The following is a 22,334-nucleotide window of genomic DNA, read 5'->3' as shown; positions in this document are numbered from 1 at the left end:
TCTCTCTCTCTCTCTCTCTCTCTCTCTCTCTCTCTCTCTCTCTCTCTCTCTCTCTCTCTCCCCCCCCCTCTTTCTCTCTCGACGATTCCTTCGATCGCCCGCGACGCAGACGAAGAAATCCTATCGCTTGTCCCGCAAAGACGATCCGATAGCCGTAATGAACGGCGAGCTGTATCGGCCGCTGTATTACGTTGTTCACTCGCGCCCAATTGAAATGGTGTTAATTGCGCCCGTCGTCCACCGGCGAACACCGGTCGGCCATTAGCAGTATTTGCGTCGCGAGAAACACTTCACTCCTGCGTCACGTAATAATATATCTAATGGCATCGCGTGTTACGAGTTTCCTGCCCATCCTCAGTTTATGCCACGGCAATAAATGGAGCGCGTAAATGCCAAAAGCCGAGCGGTTAAAGGAGCCGCCTTCGCGGTTTACAGCCTCGATTTAACACGGCAATAACGCATTGAATCACAATGTAGCCCCCGCCGCGATCGTTTTCTCTTATTATTTCCTACGCATTGAGGAAGCCGATTCGCTTTCAAGTGCTTACCTAAATAAGTTTAAATCAATTATATAAATGTCAAGTCGTATCAAAATTATTTAGACACTAACATCCTGTCTTGGTCCTTTATTTCTTCGAATTTGTGATTTCACATCGAAGCCTCATGAATTTTATTAATTGTTTAAATATCAGGTACTCACTGTATACACATAAGTTGATATATCAGGTACTCACCGTATACACATAAGTTGATATATAAGTGTATATACTCGTATTGAGCTGACACACAAGACTTGCGTGTTCGTTCCAGCTTCTCTCTTCCATTATTTCTCTCATACTGAGACTGTTTTAATCCCAAGTTCGCGATCTTCAAAGCGCATCTCTCCTTCAAAGTGAATCCGGGCAATCAAATACATATCGGTTGGTACTTTGATGTGCCAGGAACTCGCGCGAGTTCCTTCGTTCCATCTACCCGGGTATTGCGATCCACATTTCAATTACACCGTGCGACTTTCCACCGAACTCAGGTGCGTCAGAGCGTCGCGCAGGTGACACACTAGTGCGTCACACAATACAATTTTGTTTACCGCTTATTCATTCCGACGTAAACTTGTTATTACACATGCGCATTTTTTTTTCGTGAAAGAGAAAAAGGCCGGAATAAAGTGCACAGCGGCGGTGCCGACGTTCGAAGCGGCCGTAATTCTCGTCGTTTTCAACGACGCGCAATACGCGCGTCCGCGTGTTAACGCAATCCCGCCCCGCGTTATTCATATTCCACGGGTGAATTCTATTACAACGTATAGCATTTCCAATTTTCCGTAATGCGATATGCAACGCGCGCGTATTACAGAAATAACAGACTCGCGCATTATTATATTTTGCATTATCGATACAATCGCTGTTTCACGCATGAAAACGCAGGACAGTTCAGCGCGTTGTAAATGCATTCCTTCCGGCACGCGAGCAGCTTTTCGTCGCTACATTTCCGTGTGTTTAATTCTGTTCGGGACGACAATTATACGGTAACAGGTTCGAGGGCGTCACGATCGTCCGAACGATCTTTTTCGTGCCGGACACAATTCCCTCGCACATTGCACGAGTTGCTAAAGGTTGCTGAGAGGTAAACCGCTGATCAAAATCATGTACATACATACATGCCCAATGGCCATTACTTTATCTTATTTTATCTTGTTTTATCTTATTGTGTAAATATATGTGAAAAAAATTTTTTTAATGAGCCTCTCGTTGAGATATCAAAGGCAAAATACGAGGGTTAAAACGCAGACCAAATCATGCACACCAATGCCTACTAATGCCCAGTGGGGATTCCTTTTTATCTTATTTTATCTTACTATGTAAATATATGTGAAAAAAGTTAAAAAAATGAGCCTTGCTGAGATATCAAAGGCAAAATACAAGGGATAAACCGCTGATCAAAATCATGTACACGCACCGGCATAAATGCTGTTCCTATCCTTGTGAGGTGCACGCACACAACTAGAGTCCCTGTAGTTGTGTGCGTGCACCTCACAAGGATAGGGACAGCATTTATGCCGGTGCGTGTACACCAATGCCTACTAATGCCCAGTGGGCATTACTTTATTTTATTTTATCTCGTTTTCTATTACTTTATCTTTATAATGAGCAAGCCCAGCAAAGCCTAATGCCCAAACTAATGCCCAAAAAATGCCTAGTAATGTCCAGTAATCTGCCACAATCTGCCCACCACAATGTCCTCAGCGGTTTACCCTTCGAGGTCCGAGCGAAACGGAGTGAAAGATAACACGCGTGAATGACGTTCGTCGCGGGCGTTTCAGTCAATTCGCGATTTTCATCCGAAAAATGAGGTAATCGCGGAGACTTGCGATTCGTCGTCGCAATGCCGGGCGATAAAAGCGTGGCGGAGCAATGGCACGGTCGTTAAAAATCGACGATAATTTCCACGTGCAATAACACGGAGGAAACTAATTGCGTCAGCGCAGCGCGAATCCGTTACGAGCGTCCTTCGCCGCTCGCTCGCGCTCGCGAAAGCGTCGCGTGCGCGGGACGCGCACGATTTTCCGCGAATATAGCCGGCGTTATCTGCCGCGAATAAAATTGCGGGCTATCGACGCGTATGTGACACGCGCGGTGTGTGACTAATATCTCGTAATTCGCCGCAAGTCCACTCGACTCTTCCGGCAGGACGGAGAAAACGACTTTTCCCGTTCCCGCGCGTCGTTTTTCCGCGAACTAAATTATAACGTTACGAGCGCGTGCCGTTTGCACGCCGATAAAATTTCGCCAGCGTCGTTAGCTTTCACGTACAGAACGTATATAATTTCATTTTAATTATATTACCGACTTATATAAATACATTATATTAATATAATTACATTAGATTAATTACAATTTAATTACGTTATATATATTATATTTCGTTTGAGTAATTTTCCATTTCAATTAAATCGCACATAATTCACCGTCAAGTCTGGGTGCAGGGCCAAGAAACGAGTACGAGCGAACACGGCTTTGCGAGAAACGTCATCGCGGTGCGTAGTAAAATTTGTTAATTGAAGCGACAATAACTGGAATTGTCCGAATCAGCACGGTTTAGCGAATTGAAGTAAATGAGTGAAATGAGGTGTACAAGGGCGCGAGGCGAGGTTTACGTTATCCGATAACACTTCTAACAATATGTCGCGCGTGTCTCCGTAATATTAATATCTACAAAAACATCGCGAGGTGTGCGTACGCGGCGAGAATTTTCCCTTGAAATTTACCCTGAAAATTATGTAATCGTGGGACAACATCGCATTTTCAACAATTTTATGAGAGCTTTTCGAAATTTTACCATACATTCTACTAATAAAATGTACTCAAAGTACAATTACTAGCAAAATGTATGGTAAAATTAAAATAAAACTCAAAGTTCTTCAAAATGCCATGTTGTCCCGCGATTACGCGATTTTCAGGATAAATTTTAAAAGAAAATTCTCTCCGTGTACCGAAAAAAAAGGGAAAGGAAAGAAGAGGCAGAGGAGAAACGGATACGTCGCGCGAGTTTCCCGTGATACGCTCCGCGTAGGAAATGGCGAGACAAAAGCGAGATACTTGACGCCGAATTATCGGACGCGCGGCCGACCTAAATAGCAGTCGCTCTCCTAAAAATACGTTTCGCGTCATATGGTTTATTCGCTAAACGTCCGGTTTAACGAACGTTTTGTTACCGAACAAAAGCTGCATTAGTACGAAAATATCGCGCGCGCCCGGGCGCGACATATGCGCGCGTCGTGCGTACACGCGTATAGATTACACCGCGAAACTCCGCCGCGTGCGCGCGCGAACCTCGTCGTTGTTCTCGCGAAATTCCGCGGAATTAAATTTATCGAATACGCGGCGTGTCGCGTCCTACCGGGCGCGCGATACACCGCGTGTGTATGCATATAATGACAAAATATGCATTTAAATAAGAGTAATATCCCACGCAATAACTGCAATATTTCTGCTACCCCCTCCGGCGTTGCGCTACACTGATAGAAAAAAATGGTTGGAGTAACTATAATCTCACTATATTTTATAGTGAATTTTGGCTCCAAACATATTTTTATAGTTTTATTAAACATGCAAAATATAGCAGAGTGAACACAAATTTATAATCATTGTCACTGTGACATAAATTAGCACAACCATACGAAATAGTTACGGTAAACTAAAAATATATTTTTGCGTAGTTAACCGTACTATAAAATTAAGTTACTTGAAACACAGTGAAAAGTACGATAAAACATACGAAATAGTAATAAACTGTACAGTGTAATATTGAAGTAATATTCCCCGCTGTTTATTATAGATACATTGCGTTCACTATGTTCATTGGTTACATCATTTTGCACTCATAAAGAATAGCACAAGAAAGCCTCTTTCAAAGAAAAGATAAGTAATCTTAAACGAATGCGTAAACTTATCCGTATTTATAACATCCTAAGCGGTTTTCTTCTTACGAGAAAGTCTTGTACCGCGCGTCCCTCTAGTGAGGACATTCTGAACCACTTTACTTTTGTTTACCATGTGATTAGTAAGGTGGATGATAGAAATGTTAAATTTACTATTGTGATTGCATTTACTATATAAAAATAAGTAACTATTTTACCATTCATTATCTGGATGTTTTAACAGAATAACAGTTTAAAGCTTATATTTTATAATAAATTTTTTAAATAGTTGGCATCACTGTGTCTCTATTACTAATATTATAATAATAATTACTATAAAAATGATATTCCTGACTATAATTATTTTACTATGCAATTATAGTTTCAAATACTACATATTTTTCTATTAGTGTACCGTTTCCGCTAAAAATAAAATTTCTGTTTCTCCGCGGCACGACGGAGAAACATTCTAATGACGTTAGTTACTCTGGGAAAAAGCAGACAGTTGGCAACCCATTTTGGGGCCCACAATTAGTAATCGAATTAGATTGTTCGTAACTCCAATCTTTTACGAATTTTACCCTGCGCAACTAAAAATCGCAATTAGCTATTCTATCTGATCCAAGATTTTTACTTAACACTAATTAATTCTCTCAATTCGTTCTGTCGATATTCAGTAACGCAAAGATAATTTTCACTTAAGAGGCGTTAATCGAAATGTTAAGTTGCTTTATACAAAGAAATGGTAAAAAATTTTCCCAGAGTAAAGTTACGAACATCCAAATAATTCGTTTACTAATTGTAGGCTCCAAAATGGGTTGGTGTCTTTCTTTTTCTCAAAGTAGAAGAAAAGAAAAGGTAGAAAAAGATTGCGTTGTTCTGCCGCGAGCCTCAATCGGCAGATAAGCGATGCGTAAAAATTGCGGAGATTTCGCGAAACAACGCGGAAGAGAGAAGGAGGGATAAGAAGAAATAATATTGTTATAAATTGCATACGCCACTATCGCGCGACAGAAGTGTTCTCTTTTCCTGTCGCGATTTTTTATTGCTTGGTAAAGAATGAAACAATTTCGTGTCGTGCGGTTTTATCGCGAAAAGTATCGCGGAAAAAGAGCACGAAAGGATAGGCGAATCCTCTTTATTGCCGGGCGCTCTGTAGATACAGCTCAATCACGGTTAAATCCCCTAAATCTTTAACTTTGCTGTGCGCAGCGCAGGAGCAGATTGACCGCCTTTACCGTGAAACACCTGCAATCGCTCTTTACTCTCCGCCAAATAGGCACTAAATTCCGGTTAGTCGGATTAACATGCCTCGGTTTACTGATGCCTTATTAATGAGCCGCGTGTCGGCAATGCTAACAGATCAGGGGATCTCGTTAATGAATGTTACATCGCGCGCTATCAGCGTTCAGCGCCGAGAACGACGGCACCGGTATAAAAATCCTTTCGTCAATTATTTAGCAGTTAATCGGCCAAATATACGCGGCGAAATCATGCGGGAAGAAACTAAAAATATTCGCGGCCCCGCGTACTTATGCAAATCACCGTAAAATATCGGGGACGTCTGCTTATTTTCGCCGAGACTCCGATATTAGGAATTCCGCGCAGTAGCATATTAATTGCGCTCTTGACGTGACTCCGGTGCTAAATAAAAGCACTTTGTACAAATAGCAGTTGTAATTAAATTTAAACATAAACCCGCCGTCACTATGCGCATTCTATATATAGAGTGTTGCCTTTGCCGCGACGTTGTACGTCAATTTTAACGCGTCTGGTGTAAATGAGCGCGCGAAACGAACGCGGGCTCGACCTTACGCGGAATGTTTTCGGCATCGGCGAATTCGCATCTGATGTTATCTAAATATTAATACTGTGCACGAGGAGAGAAAGAGCGAGAGAGGGTACCGAGTAACATCGATGATATTAATGGCATCCGATACCGAACCGTTCCTTTTCGCCGTTCGAGTGCGTCAGAAAAGTCGCGACTCTCTTATCGGTGGTTCGCTCGATTAACCATAGCGAGTGGAATTGACAATCAGCGCGCACGTGTTTCTCTTTTCCTTCTCTCTATTCTCTCTTTCCCTCCTACCGTTCGCCGTCAACGTCATTTCGCCCGAATTTAACGTAAGTCGAGGCTGACGCACGGCCGATCAAACATTGATTCGCATGAGAGCAACGGGATGATCGGCAAATTAACATAATCCAGCGATTCTCGGAAGACGAAGAGAAGAAACAATAGCGCACGTGGCGTCCCGAGTGCCTGCCTGCCTGCCTGCCTGCCGCGCAAACACCGATTGCGTTCAAGAGCGATTAATTTAGGAATTCGACTCGGTTGAATTGTCGCGGAATGTTACCGAACGATCGTGAGGTTTTATCGATGACGAGGCGAGGAGCACCGTCCTTGTCGCGTCGTCAAGGCGCGAGCTTCTTTTTTCTCTTTATGACCGATATCCGATACAGCGAGTATCGTCTCCTCTCGATATCGCATTCTATCCTGTTATCGTAACGTGTGTCATGCATTATGTCACACATTACACCCGTATTGTTATCGCTATTGTTATTTACTTGTACGGTTATTAATATCAGTCGTTGCGACAACTAGGTATCACTGGAATACCTGAATGTTCTATCTACACGAAGAGAATTTTCTCTTAAAATTTACCCTGTAAAAATCGTGGGACAACGTGGTATCCCGAAGATTTTATGAGAATGATTTCAAGTTTTACTGTACATTTTATTACACGGAGAGAATTTTCTCTTAAAATTCACCCTGAAAGTCATGTGATCGTGGGACAACGTGACATTTTGAAGAACTTCGTAAGAATTTTGGGAAAATTTACCATTTACTAGTAAAATGCATGGAAAATTTTCAAAAAACTCATAAAATTCTTCGAAATGCCGTGTTGTCTTACAATTACATGATTTTCAGGATAAATTTTAAGAGAAAATTCTCTCAGTGTAGTAAAAACTATATTACTGGTAAAATGTATAATAAAATTTCAAAAAAACTATCACAAAAATGTTTAAAATGCCATAAGTTGTTCTACGATTATATGATTTTCAACAAAGTTTTAAGAGAAAATTCCCTCCGTGTAGTTTATAGAGACTACATTACTAGTAAAATGTATGGTCAAATTTAAAAAAACTATCATAAAATTGTTCAAAATGCCACAAGTTGTGATAAATTTTAAGAGAAAACTATCTCCGTGTAGCCTCAGTGGTCGAACTGGCTAAGACGCCCGTCACGGATTGAGGGTGGTCCCAGGTTCGATTCAGTACGGGGAGGAAGGGTTATTGTAATGAATGCTAAGTATAGCATTTAAAATAATTTATCAAATCGTTCAGCGATTTTTATAACACGTGCATTCACTGACGATAATGATTCCACCTAACGAAAACCTGTGTTATAGATCCGGTATTTAACGGCGCGCAGAACAGGTTGGAAAAAGACAGTATATGGATTCACTTAGTAATTTAATTGGCCACCTCCACCTGTGCCAGGTCCTAAATGGCTTTTACGTTTCAAATTGATTTATGTCACAAAATTATTCAAAGTGCCATAAGTTGTGATAAATTTTAAGAGAAAACTCTCCGTGTAGTAAAAAACTATATTATACTAGTAAAATGTATGGTAAAATTTCAAAAAACTATCACAAAATTGTTCAAAATGCCACAAGTTGTCCCACGATTACATGATTTTCAGGATAAGTTCTAAGAGAAAATTCTCTCCGTGCAGGAATGCGTATCTCTAAACGTGTGCAGAGACAGCACGTCGAGGAGTACTCGAAATATGCAAATCAAAGATTTTTTCACGTTGAATCTCGCTCGATTCGATTCGAGCTGTGTTTGAATAGTCTGCTCGCCTCTACCGAGCGCTTAATGAAAAATTCTGAAAAAGGGAGCGCTATAAATTTCGCCGAGTCCAACTTCCTTTCAGATGGAAGAAGCAGGCGGTCGCGAGGACGTCCAAATGAGTAATGTCATCGGAGGAATGCAAGGTGTACGAAGGGGTTTCGTACACGCGCCTCTCTTTGCGCATATTTGCAAATAGTTTCTGTTATCGCGCCGCAAAAACAGAAGGAGAGAGACAGACGCGGGAGGAACAGGCGAACCGTGCGATTTTGTTTCAGTGCGTCAATGAGATAATCGCGGTCCCGCGCGACGAAGGGGACGTTATAAAACTTATTTAAAAAGGAAAAAAGTCGCGCAATTACCGCACAAGACGGAATCTTGTCGGAGGGCAAATGCATCGCTACGGAAATAGAATCAATCACGTCGACGAAGTGCATCAAGTGCCACTCCGCGTTCTCAAGCACGCTCTTCTACAAAGCGAAACGATAAATTGCATTTCGCGGAGCATGGGGTTGTGGAGAGAGAGAGAGAGAGGGGGGGGAAAGGTGTGTACGGCGGCGGTTCCGTAATCAGGCAATCGGCATCGAACATCGTGATTGCCCACTGAAAGCCGAAGGTAACGAATTTAGCCGGGTCTTTTTTTTCCTCTCCGACCGACATTTCTCTCTTCCGCCTCTTTTTCCTTCCTTCTTCGCCCGCGCGCGGTCGGAAAATTCGCAATTACGTAACATCGCCCACCGGGCGAGAGAAGGAGGAGCCCCTCGTCGCTACGCTCGTCGATGCCGGCTGTCGCGATCGTCGTGGCTCCTTGCCGTGTGTATCGGCGCGATAGCGTGCCATAAATCGCCATTGCACATGCCCTGATGATGCAGATTGCATTCTGATACAATGCGAATCGCGGACGAGGACGAACGGGGGAAGCGGGGATTACTCGCGTAATCGTCGTTGCCCGAGATGACCGGTCTCCGGCGTCGTGTGTTTCGTGCGTTACGTGCGAGCCGCTTGTCCCGACCCGCTGATAACGAGAAATCGAGGAAGAACGACCAGCGGACTCTCGGAGCGGCCGACAATAATGCATATGTGCTCTAACGATTTTCGATACACCCCCGCGCTTGCAAATTCGTAAACACTCCTTCGCTTAGGACAGGGTTGGGAAGTAACTCGTTACTTGTAACAAAATTACAGTTACAGTTACTTTTTTGGTAACTCTAACTTAACTTCGTTACTTTCTCTTCTCTGAGCAGAAATTTTAGTAGGGTCTTGGTAGAGGCCTAATAAGGATGCCTTAATGCCTGGTCAGGCACTCATCAGGCAGCCCTGACAGGGCCCTGACCGTAAATGTAACGTCGAGAATTAAAATTGCCTGATCAGGTTTTCCTTATCAAAACCTCATGACTTGCCCTTTGTTGCGCCTCATAATTTCTAATAGGGGGGGGGGGGGGTATCAGTAGGCTTCCTATTAAAAAATTCAGTTAATTAAATTAATTTTTAAATTGTGTTAAATTACATAGTCATCGAAAGTATATTCAGGTTATTGAAGTTTATCCATGATCCAGACAACTCGCTGTTGCATCATATCGGCTCGTCTTTTATACTAATACGGGATAATTTTTACTTACAAGAAAGACTAACGCGCGGTCGCCACGTAGCGGTAGTGAGTGGTACTAGTGCTATATATTCAGGTTAACGTTTATCAAATTCTATGAGGGAATCAGGCATACCAGATCAGGCACATGTCAGAGATTCCTTATTAGGGCATTCCTTACTTCCTTCCTATCGGGCCCTGACCATACATAAGGTATGCATGATTTCATTTCTACTAGGACGATCTGTAACTGTAACTTAACTCAGTTACATTTTTTCGATAACTAGTAACTAATTTAACAGTTAAATTTTAATAGTTACTTTTACATATTTTAAACCTCCATAGATCACATTAAGCCTTGCTTTTGCGCATAAACGCCTTTATCAACACTACAATTCAAATCGAGGGGAAAACCGCTGACCAAAATCTTGTATACCAATGCCCACTAATGCCCCAGTGGGCATTACTTTATCTTATTATCTTATTTATCTTATTTTATCTTATTTTATCTTTATAATGCCCCAGCAAGGCCTAATGCCCAAAAAACGCCTAGTAATGGCCAGTAATGCCGCAAATCTGTACACCACAATGCCCTCAGTGGTTCCCCCCCTCGATGCAAATGTGATATTTTTATTTTTATCGCAAAAAGTTCACTGTAAAGTAACGATTAGTTACTTTTTGAGTAACTGTAACTGTAACTAGATACATTTATAAAGTAACTGTCCGAACCCTGGCTTAGGAGCATCGCGAGTGGAAGAGAAGAGACTATTTTTCAGAAACGAATGATAAGTCGTACAACTTGGCGATTGTTGAAATTGATTAGCGGATCGGCGCTTCCACCACTAAATATTTACAAGCACTATAAACTTAGCGGCATTGAAAGGGAAGGAAAAATATTGCGACGTAACACACGGTAGAACGTTACTTGTCCAAGTTAAAATAGAGATGTAAAGAGCAGTAGTTGCTAAATTAGAGATGTAAAAAAAGCGGCGGCGGCTAAATTATTTTCGCGTGCTCGGCTTCTCAATTACGGGAACTCCAGCGTCAAAGGAGCCACTGTGAATCGCGATGATGAAGTATGAATACTTCGGCCGGCGCGAGTTTACATAACGAACTACGATAAACGCGTCCTTTGCGTGAGAAGCAGCCGAGCAGATCGGATTATGAGGCGGAAACGTTCAAGTGGATACGGCGCGACACGTGAGATAGTACACCGGCTAAATTCGTCATCTCCAAACTTGCCTGTCACTTCCAAAATAAACAGTTGAAACCGCGCTCGCGCCGTCCTTGAAGCTATCGGAGAGATAGGCGGCTGCCTGCGCGCGAGCTCTCTCCCCCTCGCAGCCGAGAGAGAAGAACTGAATTCTTCATGCCCCGCTCTCTCCGCGCGGCCGGTAGTTTTCTAATTGCATTCACTGTGCGTATATCTGAAATCGATTTGTCGATCGCGATAATCCCATTGAGAGACAAAGTTAGACGGCGGGATTTATTCTCGAGTAGTTGCAATCGTATTATCGTTCGCAGATTATCATAGTAACCAGTAATCCGGATAATGATACACAGATGGAAACTCACCGGCACGCCTACGCGCGGTAATGTAGCGAGCTCGGAAGCGACCCGAGCGACCGAGAATAGAGACCTCGAGCGGATTCGCGGGGGCTTTTCTCTAGCGTTCAAATCTCGGGATAAGAAACGATTGCCTTATACAATTTTAGTTCCGCTTGGGGTGCCGAGCTGCGTAGGCGTTTTTGTCTAATCTAATTGGGAAATTTTTGACTTTGTTCACTTACGTGTAACTCGACGCGGTAGGTCGGTTGGGTGCGGCCTTAATTTTCTTGTCAATTATTAGAAGCTAAGTAATACACAAACGACTATTGGTTCGACACGTGGCCGTGTCGGCTCTGAGTTAGAGCCGGGTGCCAAGAATAAGACGAGGAAGAAGAAGCCTTATACAATTTTGTCACAGGTGGATATTCCACTTGCGAGCAAGAACGTCGAATATTTTTCGTCCCGACTTTGACGGGTGGAGTCTACAGGATCTCTCTTCCTAAATCCGATACCTTCTTTGGTCTCTTTTTAAATGCTCCTTTTTTTCGAACGCGGGGCTGAAGAGATCGAGGCGATCGAGGCTAATGCGGCGTTTACAATGAGCCAATCTTTAAGACGTCAGATTTAAGAAAATGACCAATCACATTCACTGTCGCGTTAAACTCGATCCACAATGAACGCAAGACGCAAGACGCCGAAGGTCCGTGTCCACGACGCTAGAACTCGGTCCAAGTTCTAGATTCGAGAATCAACTTGCAGCTTTTACGGAATAACTGCAAGTTGATCGGTGTGCTACATATTTTTCGAAACTTGAACCAGGTTCGGCCAACGACAGTCGATCGTTCTTTTCGCATTTGACTGCGATCGGTCGATTTCTCGCGTCTTGCGTTTTGCGACCATCGTAGAGCAAGCTGGCGCAAGGGGGTAACCACTTGATGTAATCGTGGGACAGTGCCAATTTTCAAGTTTCTTCACTTAGACAATAAACAGTAAACTAGAACATTTTCTGAGTTTATTTTTATTTTCTACAAAAATTTACTTCTTTTAGTGAATATCCATGTACAGGGTGTTGTGTAATACCTGCCTCACCTCTTATTTGCGGATAGAGCGGACTAGACAGAGTCGAAAAGTCCTCTGCCATTTTGCAATTTTCGAAATAGTTTACGAGTTATTAATTATTAAAAATCGCTGTCTTAGCCCGGCCTACCGCCCAATTATTATACGTAACCGTTGCCGTGTGTCATAAACAACTCCCCGCGCGCCTAGCAACGCCAATCGCGGGACGGCCGGATCACGCCGCGCGCTTGGATTAGGCGGTAGGCCGGGCTAAGACAGCGACTTTTAATAATTAATAACTTGTTAACCATTGCGAAAATTGCAAAATGCTACAGGACTTTTCAACTCAGTCTAATCCGCTCTATCCGTAAATAAGTGGTGAGGCGGGTATTACATAACACCCTGTATATATCATAGTTGACACCTATAAGCGTGTATTCTTTTCATAATAAGACTGAAGTAGTTGCTGTTGGAACAACAGCAAGTTGAAATATTGATACACCTTTGCGCGCAAATGTGGAATAATAAACAATAAATACAAAATTACTTTTCGTTAAGACCACGGTTAGACTAGTGGGAAAAGTGGGAAGCAAGGAAACACGTGACCGAATACTACAATCTTAATTGAAATTACCTGTACAAGCAAACTTGTTAGTAAAATAAGAAAAATAGATTTTGAGGAAATCTAACAGCTCTTTGAGATTTAACAACGTTACATATTTCTATAGGTTGGAAAGTAACTCGTTACAGTTGCAGTTATAACATTTTTTTTGTAACTTTAACTTAACTTCGTTACTTTCTCTCTGTAACTGTAACTTAACTCAGTTACATTAAGAGTTACTTTATATGTATTTTAAACCACAGATTGCATTAGGCCTTACATTTGCGCATAAACGCCTTCATCGACACTTTACAATTTAAATGCAGATTTCATATTTTTATTTTCATTGCAAAAAGTAAATGCAAAGTAACAATTCGTTATTTGTTGAGTAGCTGTAACTGTAACGCGTTACTTTTCAGAATCGATGACTTGTAACTGTAGCTGTAACTAGATACTTTTATAAAGTAACTTTCCCAACCCTGATTTTAGCTGGTGGTTACCCCCTTGAGCTGGCGTCCCACGAGCGATAGAGCGACGCATTCGCGTCAGCGGGCCGTACTCACCGACTTGGAGGTCATACAGGTGTCGTTGAGATAGAGATGATGCGTCTCCCAGCGTCTGAGGAACTTGCTGGACAGGATCTTTTTGACGAGGGTCCGGGTGTGATTGAGATAGCACACTTGTATGTCACCCTCCTGGAGGGGTTTAAAGCGGGGCCCGGCCGGACCGGGGCTCGGGCTCGGGCTCGACGAGCCGCTGGTCGACGAGCAACCGGCGCTCTGCCGCTCCAGATTCGGGCAGGATCTCGCGGCCGGCAGACACCCGGTGGTCGCGTCGAGACCCTCGGGCTTGAGCGAGTCCATGCCCGGGCTGCTGTCCTCGCCGTAGGAGCTGCAGGTGTCGGCGGGCGGCGACTCCACGCTGGAACGCAAACTCGCGCCGGACGACAGCTGCGGCGAGCTGGTGCTGGTGGTCTCCTGCCGCATCGCGCCACCGTTGACCGACAGGAAGTCGTAATAGGGCGCCGTGGAGGAAGTCAGGCCGACGGTGGACGCGGCCGCGGGGCTGGACGGCAAGGACGAGCCCTCCTCCGTCTCGGTCTCCGGACAAGCCTCCTCCTCCTCCTCTTCCTCCTCTTCCTCCCCCTCCTCCTCCTCCTCCTCGTCCTCCTCGTCGTCGTTTTCCTCCTCGGGCTCGCTGAAGCCGTTCTCGAGAGACGGTATGTCGCCAACGGAGGCGGCGGCGGCGGCGGTCACCCTCGTCGGGCTTCCAGACACATCGATTTGCACCGACGGCGTCGAGACGGTCGTCGCCGTGGCGTTGCCGCCTCGCCGGTCCTCGTCCGCGCGAGGGTTCCTCGACGAGGACGAGGAGCCCGCGGTCGACTCGCTCGCGGGCGAGGGAGACGTCGAGGAGGAGCGCGTCTCGCCGTTCGTCAGGCTCGGGGAATCGCTGGAGCGAAGACGCAGCATGAGCTTGCGGCGCCAACTGCTGCCGTTGTTGCTCGACTTCTTGCTCGGCGACGGCAAGGCCCTTTGACTCTCGTCCCGTCGCTCGTCGGTGCCGTTCAAAACGACCGTGATGCCGCTCGGCGAGGTCAGGGCGTCCGCCGCGGGCGACAGGGGCTCGGGATCGAGGTAATCGGCGCGGATACCCGGCAGAGTGTCCGTGCTGCTGCTGCCGGACATCGAGGCCTCCTGGTCGATGTACCTGATGGAGGAGTTGGAGCCCTCGCTGGTCGCCTCGGAGCCGCGTCGGTTGCGCTCGCTCGCGCCGGACGTCCTGCCGGTGGGCGACAGGATCGCGCCGCTCAGCGAGGACTTGCTCTTGCCCGTCGACAGCGACGCGGCGGACACGACGCCGCGCGACGACCGCGCGAACGGGCTTTGGAAGCAAAACATCGCGCGACTCGTACCCTCCCAGGAAGACTACCCGACCGGTTCCAGTTCGAGTTAATAACGCGGAGACGTGGAGACGGGGAACGGGGGCGAGGCGTTATTCCTGCCGTAGCTCGTGCCTTCCCGTTCCGGCCGTACCGTCATCAGGCGCGCGCACCGCGAGCGTGTCGACCGGATAGACAAGTTTACGCGCTATCTGTTTTTCTTCCCTCCGAGACGCGCCCTCGTGGACCGATAGTCTCGCGTGTCGGGACGGAGCGTCGGATTCCGCCGTCGAGGATTCACTCTTGCACCACCTTCCCCGCGGAGGGGATCGAGTCGTCCGATCGCTCGACGGGAGTACGCACGCGAGGGATCACTTTGGCGTCGCGCGGCCGTCACTAATCACCATCGCGAGAGAGACAGAGAGAGAGAGAGAGAGAGAGAGAAAGAGAGAGAGAGGGAGAGAAAGAGAAAGAGGAGCGGATCAATCGGGGGCGGACGGCGGCTCCGAGCAACGACCCCCGCGGACTCCCTGGAGTAAACGCGGCTTCTCGCCCCGACGCGTTCCCTGGCTCAGTCGCTCGTTTTTTTGCGCGCACGCTGGAACGCGCCGCGACACATCCTCGAGGTCCGCACGCCGCGGTAGACGCCGACGTACTGGATTCCCACCTACGGCACCGCGACAACACCTCGTGCGCCGGTGGCGATGTCAAAGCCCACCGGCGGTGCACCGTTCGGCGCAGGAGAGACGCGCGCGACCCACGCCCGCCTGTTTTGGCAACAGGACTCCACACTCTCGCGGACTACCGCGACTCGCGCGCCGAAAGAGTCGGACGACGGATCCGGAGAAAGAAAGGCAGATGAGGGGGGGGGGAGGAAGAACGGACCAGGGAGACAGACGAGGAGAACGGAGAGAAAGAGAGAGAGACGGGAACGGAGGGGGGGGGGATAGAGAAAGGGACGAGGAGAGAGCGTGCTAGGCGTGTGTTTCCGACGTGATACGTAAATGTCTGACACGACGCCAGGGACGGTACAGGTGGGGACGACCGACCGAGAGAGAGAGAGAGCAAGGTGAGAGGAGAGGGCGTCGCGGCGCGCAGCGTCTGGCGGTCGATCGATGACGACGATGACTAGTCGCGAATTCGCGCGAGATTATCGTACGCCCGCCGTGGATGACGCTCGGCTCTCCGTCTCTCGTGTCGCGCGAGGTGCACGCCGGATACGTCGACTCCTCCGCGTCTCGAACGCCTCTGTCCGGTCGCGGGTCTGATCGCACGCGCGAAGACGACGCGCCTCCGCTCTGTCTTGCAATATCTTCCTCCCGGACTGCGCCAGGCTGGACTCGAATCGTAGCGCGGCACGGAGTCGGGCAATTTACCGCGACAACGTTGCCGCGATCGTCCGTCCGTTTCCGGTCGACGCGAGCGAGCGATCGCGATCGACGAACACTGTTCTCCACTTGGCAGGACACAAGGTGCGCGACATGTTACATCATCGCGCTGTCCTTCGGTCGGCGGGTCGCTCGGCCCGGCTGAGCTCGGGTTGGAACAATCCGTCGTTTGTTAACGCGCGCGGACACGCCGCGCCGATCGACGTCAGCGGATTTACGGGACTGATCTCGTGACGCGCGTCCGCCGTGATGCCGATTAAAACGCCGCGGATCGCGACGCGGGTGGGCGATTCCGCGATTAGATAGCACCGGCGAGATGCTTATCGCCGCCGACCTCTTCGTCCCCGCAGCTGCGTCGCGCGGATTATTCCACTGTGTGTATAGCAGAGTAAATTCCAGATACCGCCGCCCGCGACAAGCTTCTCTCCCTCTCGCCTCTACGAGACTCGCCAGCGCGCGCGGGGCCGGTAGTTGTCTTCAGTAATTTCGCAAGCGGGACCATCGTGGCGGCTGAAATCCGGGAGGACGAGGCCTCTCCTTTGTCATCGCGCCGTACTCGATTAGCGCGCACTTGGTGTCTCGTTCTCTCTCCGCGTGTCACGGATTGAGTAAAATTTCATCGTCCGCGACGTCTCTCTCCTCTTTCTCGACCTCGTTCGACCTTCCCCCGAGCCTCGTTTCCCGCGGAGTCTCGCCGAGACTCAATCTCCGACTCGACACCCGAGATCCCGCCGCATCGCCGGGGTAAATCGGGAGACTTTACGCTCGCTCGTGCAATCTCTCGTTCGCGAATCGCTGAGCGATAAACCTCGGACGTCAATGATAAAGGCAGCGACGTCACGATCAATTTTAATATTTTAATCTCCGTCTACCTACGGAGAGATACGGGCCGGCTCTCTTTCGCTCTTTCTCGATCACATTCGAGAGTCGCGTCTTCGGAATCGGAGCGCGTAACTTTTACTCCGTCCCCGCGCGCGCGCACCACGCACACGCGCTCGCACGCACGTGCGCACACAAACGTCAAACGGCGCGGCGTCCGCGCGAGCCGGAACCCGCGGAGACTTCCGTCGTTCGTCTTTTGCGCGTCGCGCGGCGACGACGGTTTATTAAAAGCGAGCCGCCACCGCAGCTCGCGAACGCGGCCGTTTCCTCGCGACGTGCATCACTGACGCAGGCGGCGGGCTTTACTCTCGCTCTATCCCGTCGGCCTCTCCTTTGCTCGCGGCGCGCGCGACCGCCGTCCGTTCATCCCCTCCTCCGGAGTATACGCGCTGCCTCGCCACCTCGCGCCCGCTCCGCTCCGCTCCGCTCGCTCGCTCGCTCGCTCTCGCAGCCCCGAAATTACCGCGCGCGCCGAAATAAATCACCGCACAGACGACGACGCGTTCGCGCGCGTGATCGCGTTATCGCGCGCGCGGCGACGGAAGACGCGAGACCGCGTCCGCTTCGTCCTTCCGCGCGCGTCGAGACCTCGCGCGCACTTCCTCCGTCCGTTTCCGCGGTCGCCTCCGACCCCTCCCCTGCCGTGGTTTCCTCGACGCCTAGTTGCTACCCGTCCCCGGGTCCGCGTTTCCTTCCTCCTCCTCCTCCTCCCCCGCCCCGACGACGGCTTGAATTATTCGCGGATCGTGTCGCCGTCAGGCGCTACGTCAGAGCGAGTGACACGTGGTGGGCCCGGGTCGCGCGGACCGCTGCCCCCCCGAGTGACGCCGAGGCGTGCGGGCGCGCCTCCTCCGGTTTTCCCTTGTCGCTGTCCGCCACCGTCTCCCCTGCGCATCCTCCTCGTCGTCGTCTGCACGACGCGCGGAGGGGTTCGTCCCGGCGGTCGTGGGGCCACTGGCTCGGCTGGGCACCGTCCGGCGGGCGACTCGCGCGACTCGTCGATACGCGAAGGCGCGGACGACGACGACGACGACGACGACGACGACGACAACCGTCAGGCATGCGTGTTGCGGAAGCCGCCGACTTTCACGCCTGCCCGCCGCGTTCCTCTGCTCACACCCGTCTCCGTCTGGCGCCCCGCGGCACCGAGCCGGAGGCGCGAAGCCACGAGTTGATTCGCGGGGGGTTCACCGGAACCCACCGGAACCCCCCGTTGCCCCGCGCCAATGCGACGAGTTGAAGCTGATGAAACCCGCGCGACGAGACGCTCCTCGTGGTTCCTTCAGCCGTGTCTCGACGGAGGTCCTGTTTTGCGCCGTCGCTTCGGAAAAAAGTCTACTTTGCGCGTGCGATCTGGTCCACTCGAGAAGAAAATGATATGCACCGAGCGACGACGAAGGGAAAGACTCTCGGCGCGTCCGAGAATCTGCTTCTAAATAGTAATCGCATCTGATCTGAACTTTCGGTATCCTCTTTCAGAGCTTTCGTAAGCTTCCGATGCTCTCCTGCCCGATTTATCCGGGAAATCTCGGAAACCGAAATCCACCCCCTCGCGACGCAGCCTCGTTACTCGTTCTTGTCGTCGTCGAGTTGTTCGAGAAGAGCCTCGAGAACGAGTAGAGCAGATCACGTCGAACGAAGCGAAGGGACGCTCGGGGGGGGATCAAGGAAGAAAGAAAAAAAGGAACTCGGCAGTCCACGCGAGCTGTGTCGAGCGCGTCTGCGCGCTTCCGCTTCGATCGCGCGGGCCAGGGCAACCGTCGCGGCGGGCACCGTTGACACCTTGACGAGTTTACGGTGCACGTGCACCGGGATTTCTCTCTGACCTCCCCTTCCCCCGTACCTGGCGTGCCACGTCGACGGTCGACGTCAAGCGTTGGTGGTCCGCGCTCCACATTCGCGCGACACGTGTATTTATAAACCGATCGCGAACACGCCACACTTTGATCGGCGGCCCCGTGCAGGCTCCTCGGACCTGGTGGTGAGTCCGATTCTCCCGCGAGCGGACCGGTTGCAGGGTCGCGTCGCGCTGGAGTCTAAGGCCCAGTTTCACCGACGTTGTTTCACTTTAAGCTTAGCTTACTTCGTTCTTTGTCTTTTCCCAACTGTTACTTTGGCTTAGTTAGGCTTGGTTTCACCATCGTCGCTTAACTTTACGCTTAAGCTTAATTCGTTTCTTGCTTCTTTCTGTTACTTTAGAAAGAGACAAACGTGAATTCGACTAAAATTAAAGCGACGTTTGGTAAAACCGAGCCTTAGGCCTTAGGCCCGGTTTCACTAAACGTCGGTTAACTGTTAACCAGAATTCAGTCGACTTCCTATCTTTTGCTACCTTATTGTTTAAGAAGAAACAGAGATTCAATTAACCTTTGGTTAGCAGTTAACCGACGTTCGTGAAACTGGCCCTTAGGCCCGGTTTCATCAAACTTTAGAAAGAGAAACAATGAATTAAACTAAGATTAAAGTTAAGCGACGTTTGATGAAATCTTAGTTAAATTCACGTTTATCTCTCTCTCTCTTTCTCTCTCCATCTAAAGTAACAGTTAGAAAGAGACAAAGAACGAATTAAACTAAGCTTAAAGTTAAACAATGTCGGTGAAACCGGACCTTAGTCAGTTTTATAAACGTCGGTTAATTGCTAACTGAAGCTCAATCGAGTCTCTATCTCGTCTTAGGCCTGGTTTTACCAAACTTTAATCTTGGTTTAATTCGTGTTTGTCTCTTTCTAAAGTAACAGTTGGAAAAAGACAAAGAACGAATTAAACTAAGCTTAAAGTTAAGCGACGTATCGGCGCGTTACCAAACTTTAAGCCTTAGATAATAATATAGAAAGAAATATGGAGTCGCTAAATCTTCGGTTAACAGTTAACGGTCGTTTGTGAAACTGGCCCTTAAGAAATAAACATACCGCGAGCGGCGTCGTAGACGAGGGATCAGCCAATGGCATATTTTCAGACCTAGGTACGCGATCTAATTGTAGCACAATGTCCGCCCCTCGTGAACGATTAAGTATCCCAACGTCAGGGCCTCCCTCCTGATCGTTAACTGTTTATCTGAGAAAACCGCGCGGACTTATCTTTCCCGTCGCGCGAAATCGGAGACGCTCGCGAGAGCGCCTCGGCGAACGAGAGGCGCTCGCCGTTCGTTGACGTTAATAGTTCGATATTATGTTACTCCGTGAAATTCAAGATGCGATACTACAACGCGCTACGACACGCAAATGCTGGCTGGTATGACGTCTCGATCGCGACGTGTCACATGTCGGTCACGCAACTCCGAGGCGCTCGCACGCGCTTACGTCTCGCTACGGCCGGCATGCGCGAACTTTCGATCCGCGACAAAAGTCCGGGGGCACGAAAGGTCACGGTCCACGCGGTAAAAAAAGTATCCACGTGCATCGAATTAAGCTGAACCTAATCCGCCCCGGATCGGCAGGCTAACGTATCTCCAAGTTGAAACTGTTTTCAATTCAGAAGCCGCCAAGCTACTCCGAAATAGACGTCACTCGGACGAGGAATAACTGTTAGCGTTGGTCTTAAATCTACCTGTCTTAGCCTAAGCCATTAGCGTGAAAGTCTCACACGTGCGGGCGCGTGGGCTTGAGAAATTTTGCTAGCGCGATAGCCGCAGAAATATCAATTTAACGATATAATGTTACAGTATGGCGTCTCAGTCTTTCGCTCTTTATTCGCTGTACATTTTTCGCCGTATATTTATATATAATATAATATACATATAGTATATAAATGATAATCGATATAAAAATATATATCCGTATAATTACAAGAAATGATACCTTGTTATTATAATGAAACTTATACAATTAATTGAAATATTATAGGATATAGTTTGTTCAACTCTTCACTCTTTTGTTCTTAAATACGCCATCTTTCTCCGACTTGTGCAAATTCTCCAATCAATGCCGCATAACCGCCTCTATTTCTTCAACTCTGAAACATAAAATCGTAGAATAGTATTCGCCTCGGGCAGCATCGACGGCAAATAAGTGTGCGCGAGACAAACGCTTACTTGCGAGGAACATGCGTCAAATTTTCCACTCCGGTTTCTGTTATGAGGACGTCGTCCTCGATCCTGACGCCACCGAAACCACGGAACCTCTCCAGCTGTTCCCGCACGAGAAATTTCGACTGGTCCGAATTGGCAAGAGCCGCGTCGAGCAGCTGTAACAAAATTACTATATTAATATAATCGCATATTAAGATCCAAAAAGACCAGCTCTATTAAGTCTGTATAAAGATCGTTCGGCAATTATCTCTACACTTACGCAGTCTACAAAGTAACAGCCTGGCTCCACCGTGATGACCATTCCGGCGAGCAATTTTCGCGCGGTCCTCAGCTTTCTCAGTCCTGGGGCCGTCGGGCGGTCAGGCATGCCGCGTATATATCCGCCGACGTCGTGCACATCCAGTCCCAGCAAGTGACCCAGCCCGTGGGGCTGGAAGACTTCGTTGAGACCCGCTTTGATCATATCCTCGACGTCGCCCACCAGCAGTCCACCTTCCTTCAACGCCGTCAACATGACCCTGTTCGCCAGAAGATGCATGTCCGTCCAGACGACTCCCGGCTTCGCGGCCGCCAGCACCGCATCGCGCGCCTTCAGCACCGCGTTGTAGATCAGTTTTTGATCCTCGGTGAATTTCCCGTTGGCCGGAAAGCTGCACGTGATGTCGGCCGCGTATCCGCAATAATTGCCGCCCATGTCGAACAAGCTGCGCGACAGAGAGCAAGTGTTACGCAAACGCGTCGCGACACATAATATTACGTATGGAATATGCGAGCGAGTCGTACGAATGTCTCAGCTGCAGACTAACGCCTGCTAAAATCTTACCACATATCTCCATCCTTTATCACCTTACTGTTCGGCGCGCCGGCGTGACCGTAGTGCAATATCGAGGAATTATGTCCGGATCCGCAGATGCATGTGTAAGACACGTGCCTGCACCCTCCTTCGGCGTATATATAGTGCAAAAACCAAGCCTCCGCTTGGTACTCTAGGGTCTCAGGGCGCATGGTGCGCATTATGACCTCGTGCGCACTCGAACTTATCTTGCACACGTATCGCAATACCTCAATTTCTTCCGGGGACTTTATTACCCGGCTGT

General features: G+C 48.5%; 2 protein-coding genes across 3 annotated transcripts in view; both read right to left on the bottom strand.

The window, feature by feature from the left end:
- Positions 1-15,757, bottom strand: part of LOC105563035 (C-Maf-inducing protein-like) — a 57,457-nt gene extending 41,700 nt beyond the window's left edge. The window contains exon 1 of the mRNA XM_012014290.1: positions 13,623-15,757. Coding sequence (XP_011869680.1) covers positions 13,623-14,960 — 1,338 coding nt within the window. The 5' untranslated portion in view covers positions 14,961-15,757. The remainder of the gene's footprint in view (positions 1-13,622) is intronic.
- A 5,103-nt stretch (positions 15,758-20,860) lies between these two features.
- Positions 20,861-22,334, bottom strand: part of LOC105563033 (xaa-Pro dipeptidase) — a 30,749-nt gene continuing 29,275 nt past the window's right edge. For both annotated transcript variants that reach the window (XM_012014285.1, XM_012014284.1), the window contains exons 6-9: positions 22,061-22,330; positions 21,497-21,941; positions 21,241-21,392; positions 20,861-21,161 (exon numbers count right to left, since the gene is read on the bottom strand). In XM_012014285.1, coding sequence (XP_011869675.1) covers positions 21,128-21,161; positions 21,241-21,392; positions 21,497-21,941; positions 22,061-22,330 — 901 coding nt within the window. In that variant the 3' untranslated portion in view covers positions 20,861-21,127. The remainder of the gene's footprint in view (positions 21,162-21,240; positions 21,393-21,496; positions 21,942-22,060; positions 22,331-22,334) is intronic.

Source organism: Vollenhovia emeryi, unplaced genomic scaffold (assembly GCF_000949405.1).
Source record: "Vollenhovia emeryi isolate VEMERY1.0 unplaced genomic scaffold, V.emery_V1.0 DF939181.1, whole genome shotgun sequence".
Classification (NCBI taxonomy): domain Eukaryota; kingdom Metazoa; phylum Arthropoda; class Insecta; order Hymenoptera; family Formicidae; genus Vollenhovia; species Vollenhovia emeryi.
This window is presented reverse-complemented; position numbering and strand designations above follow the sequence as displayed.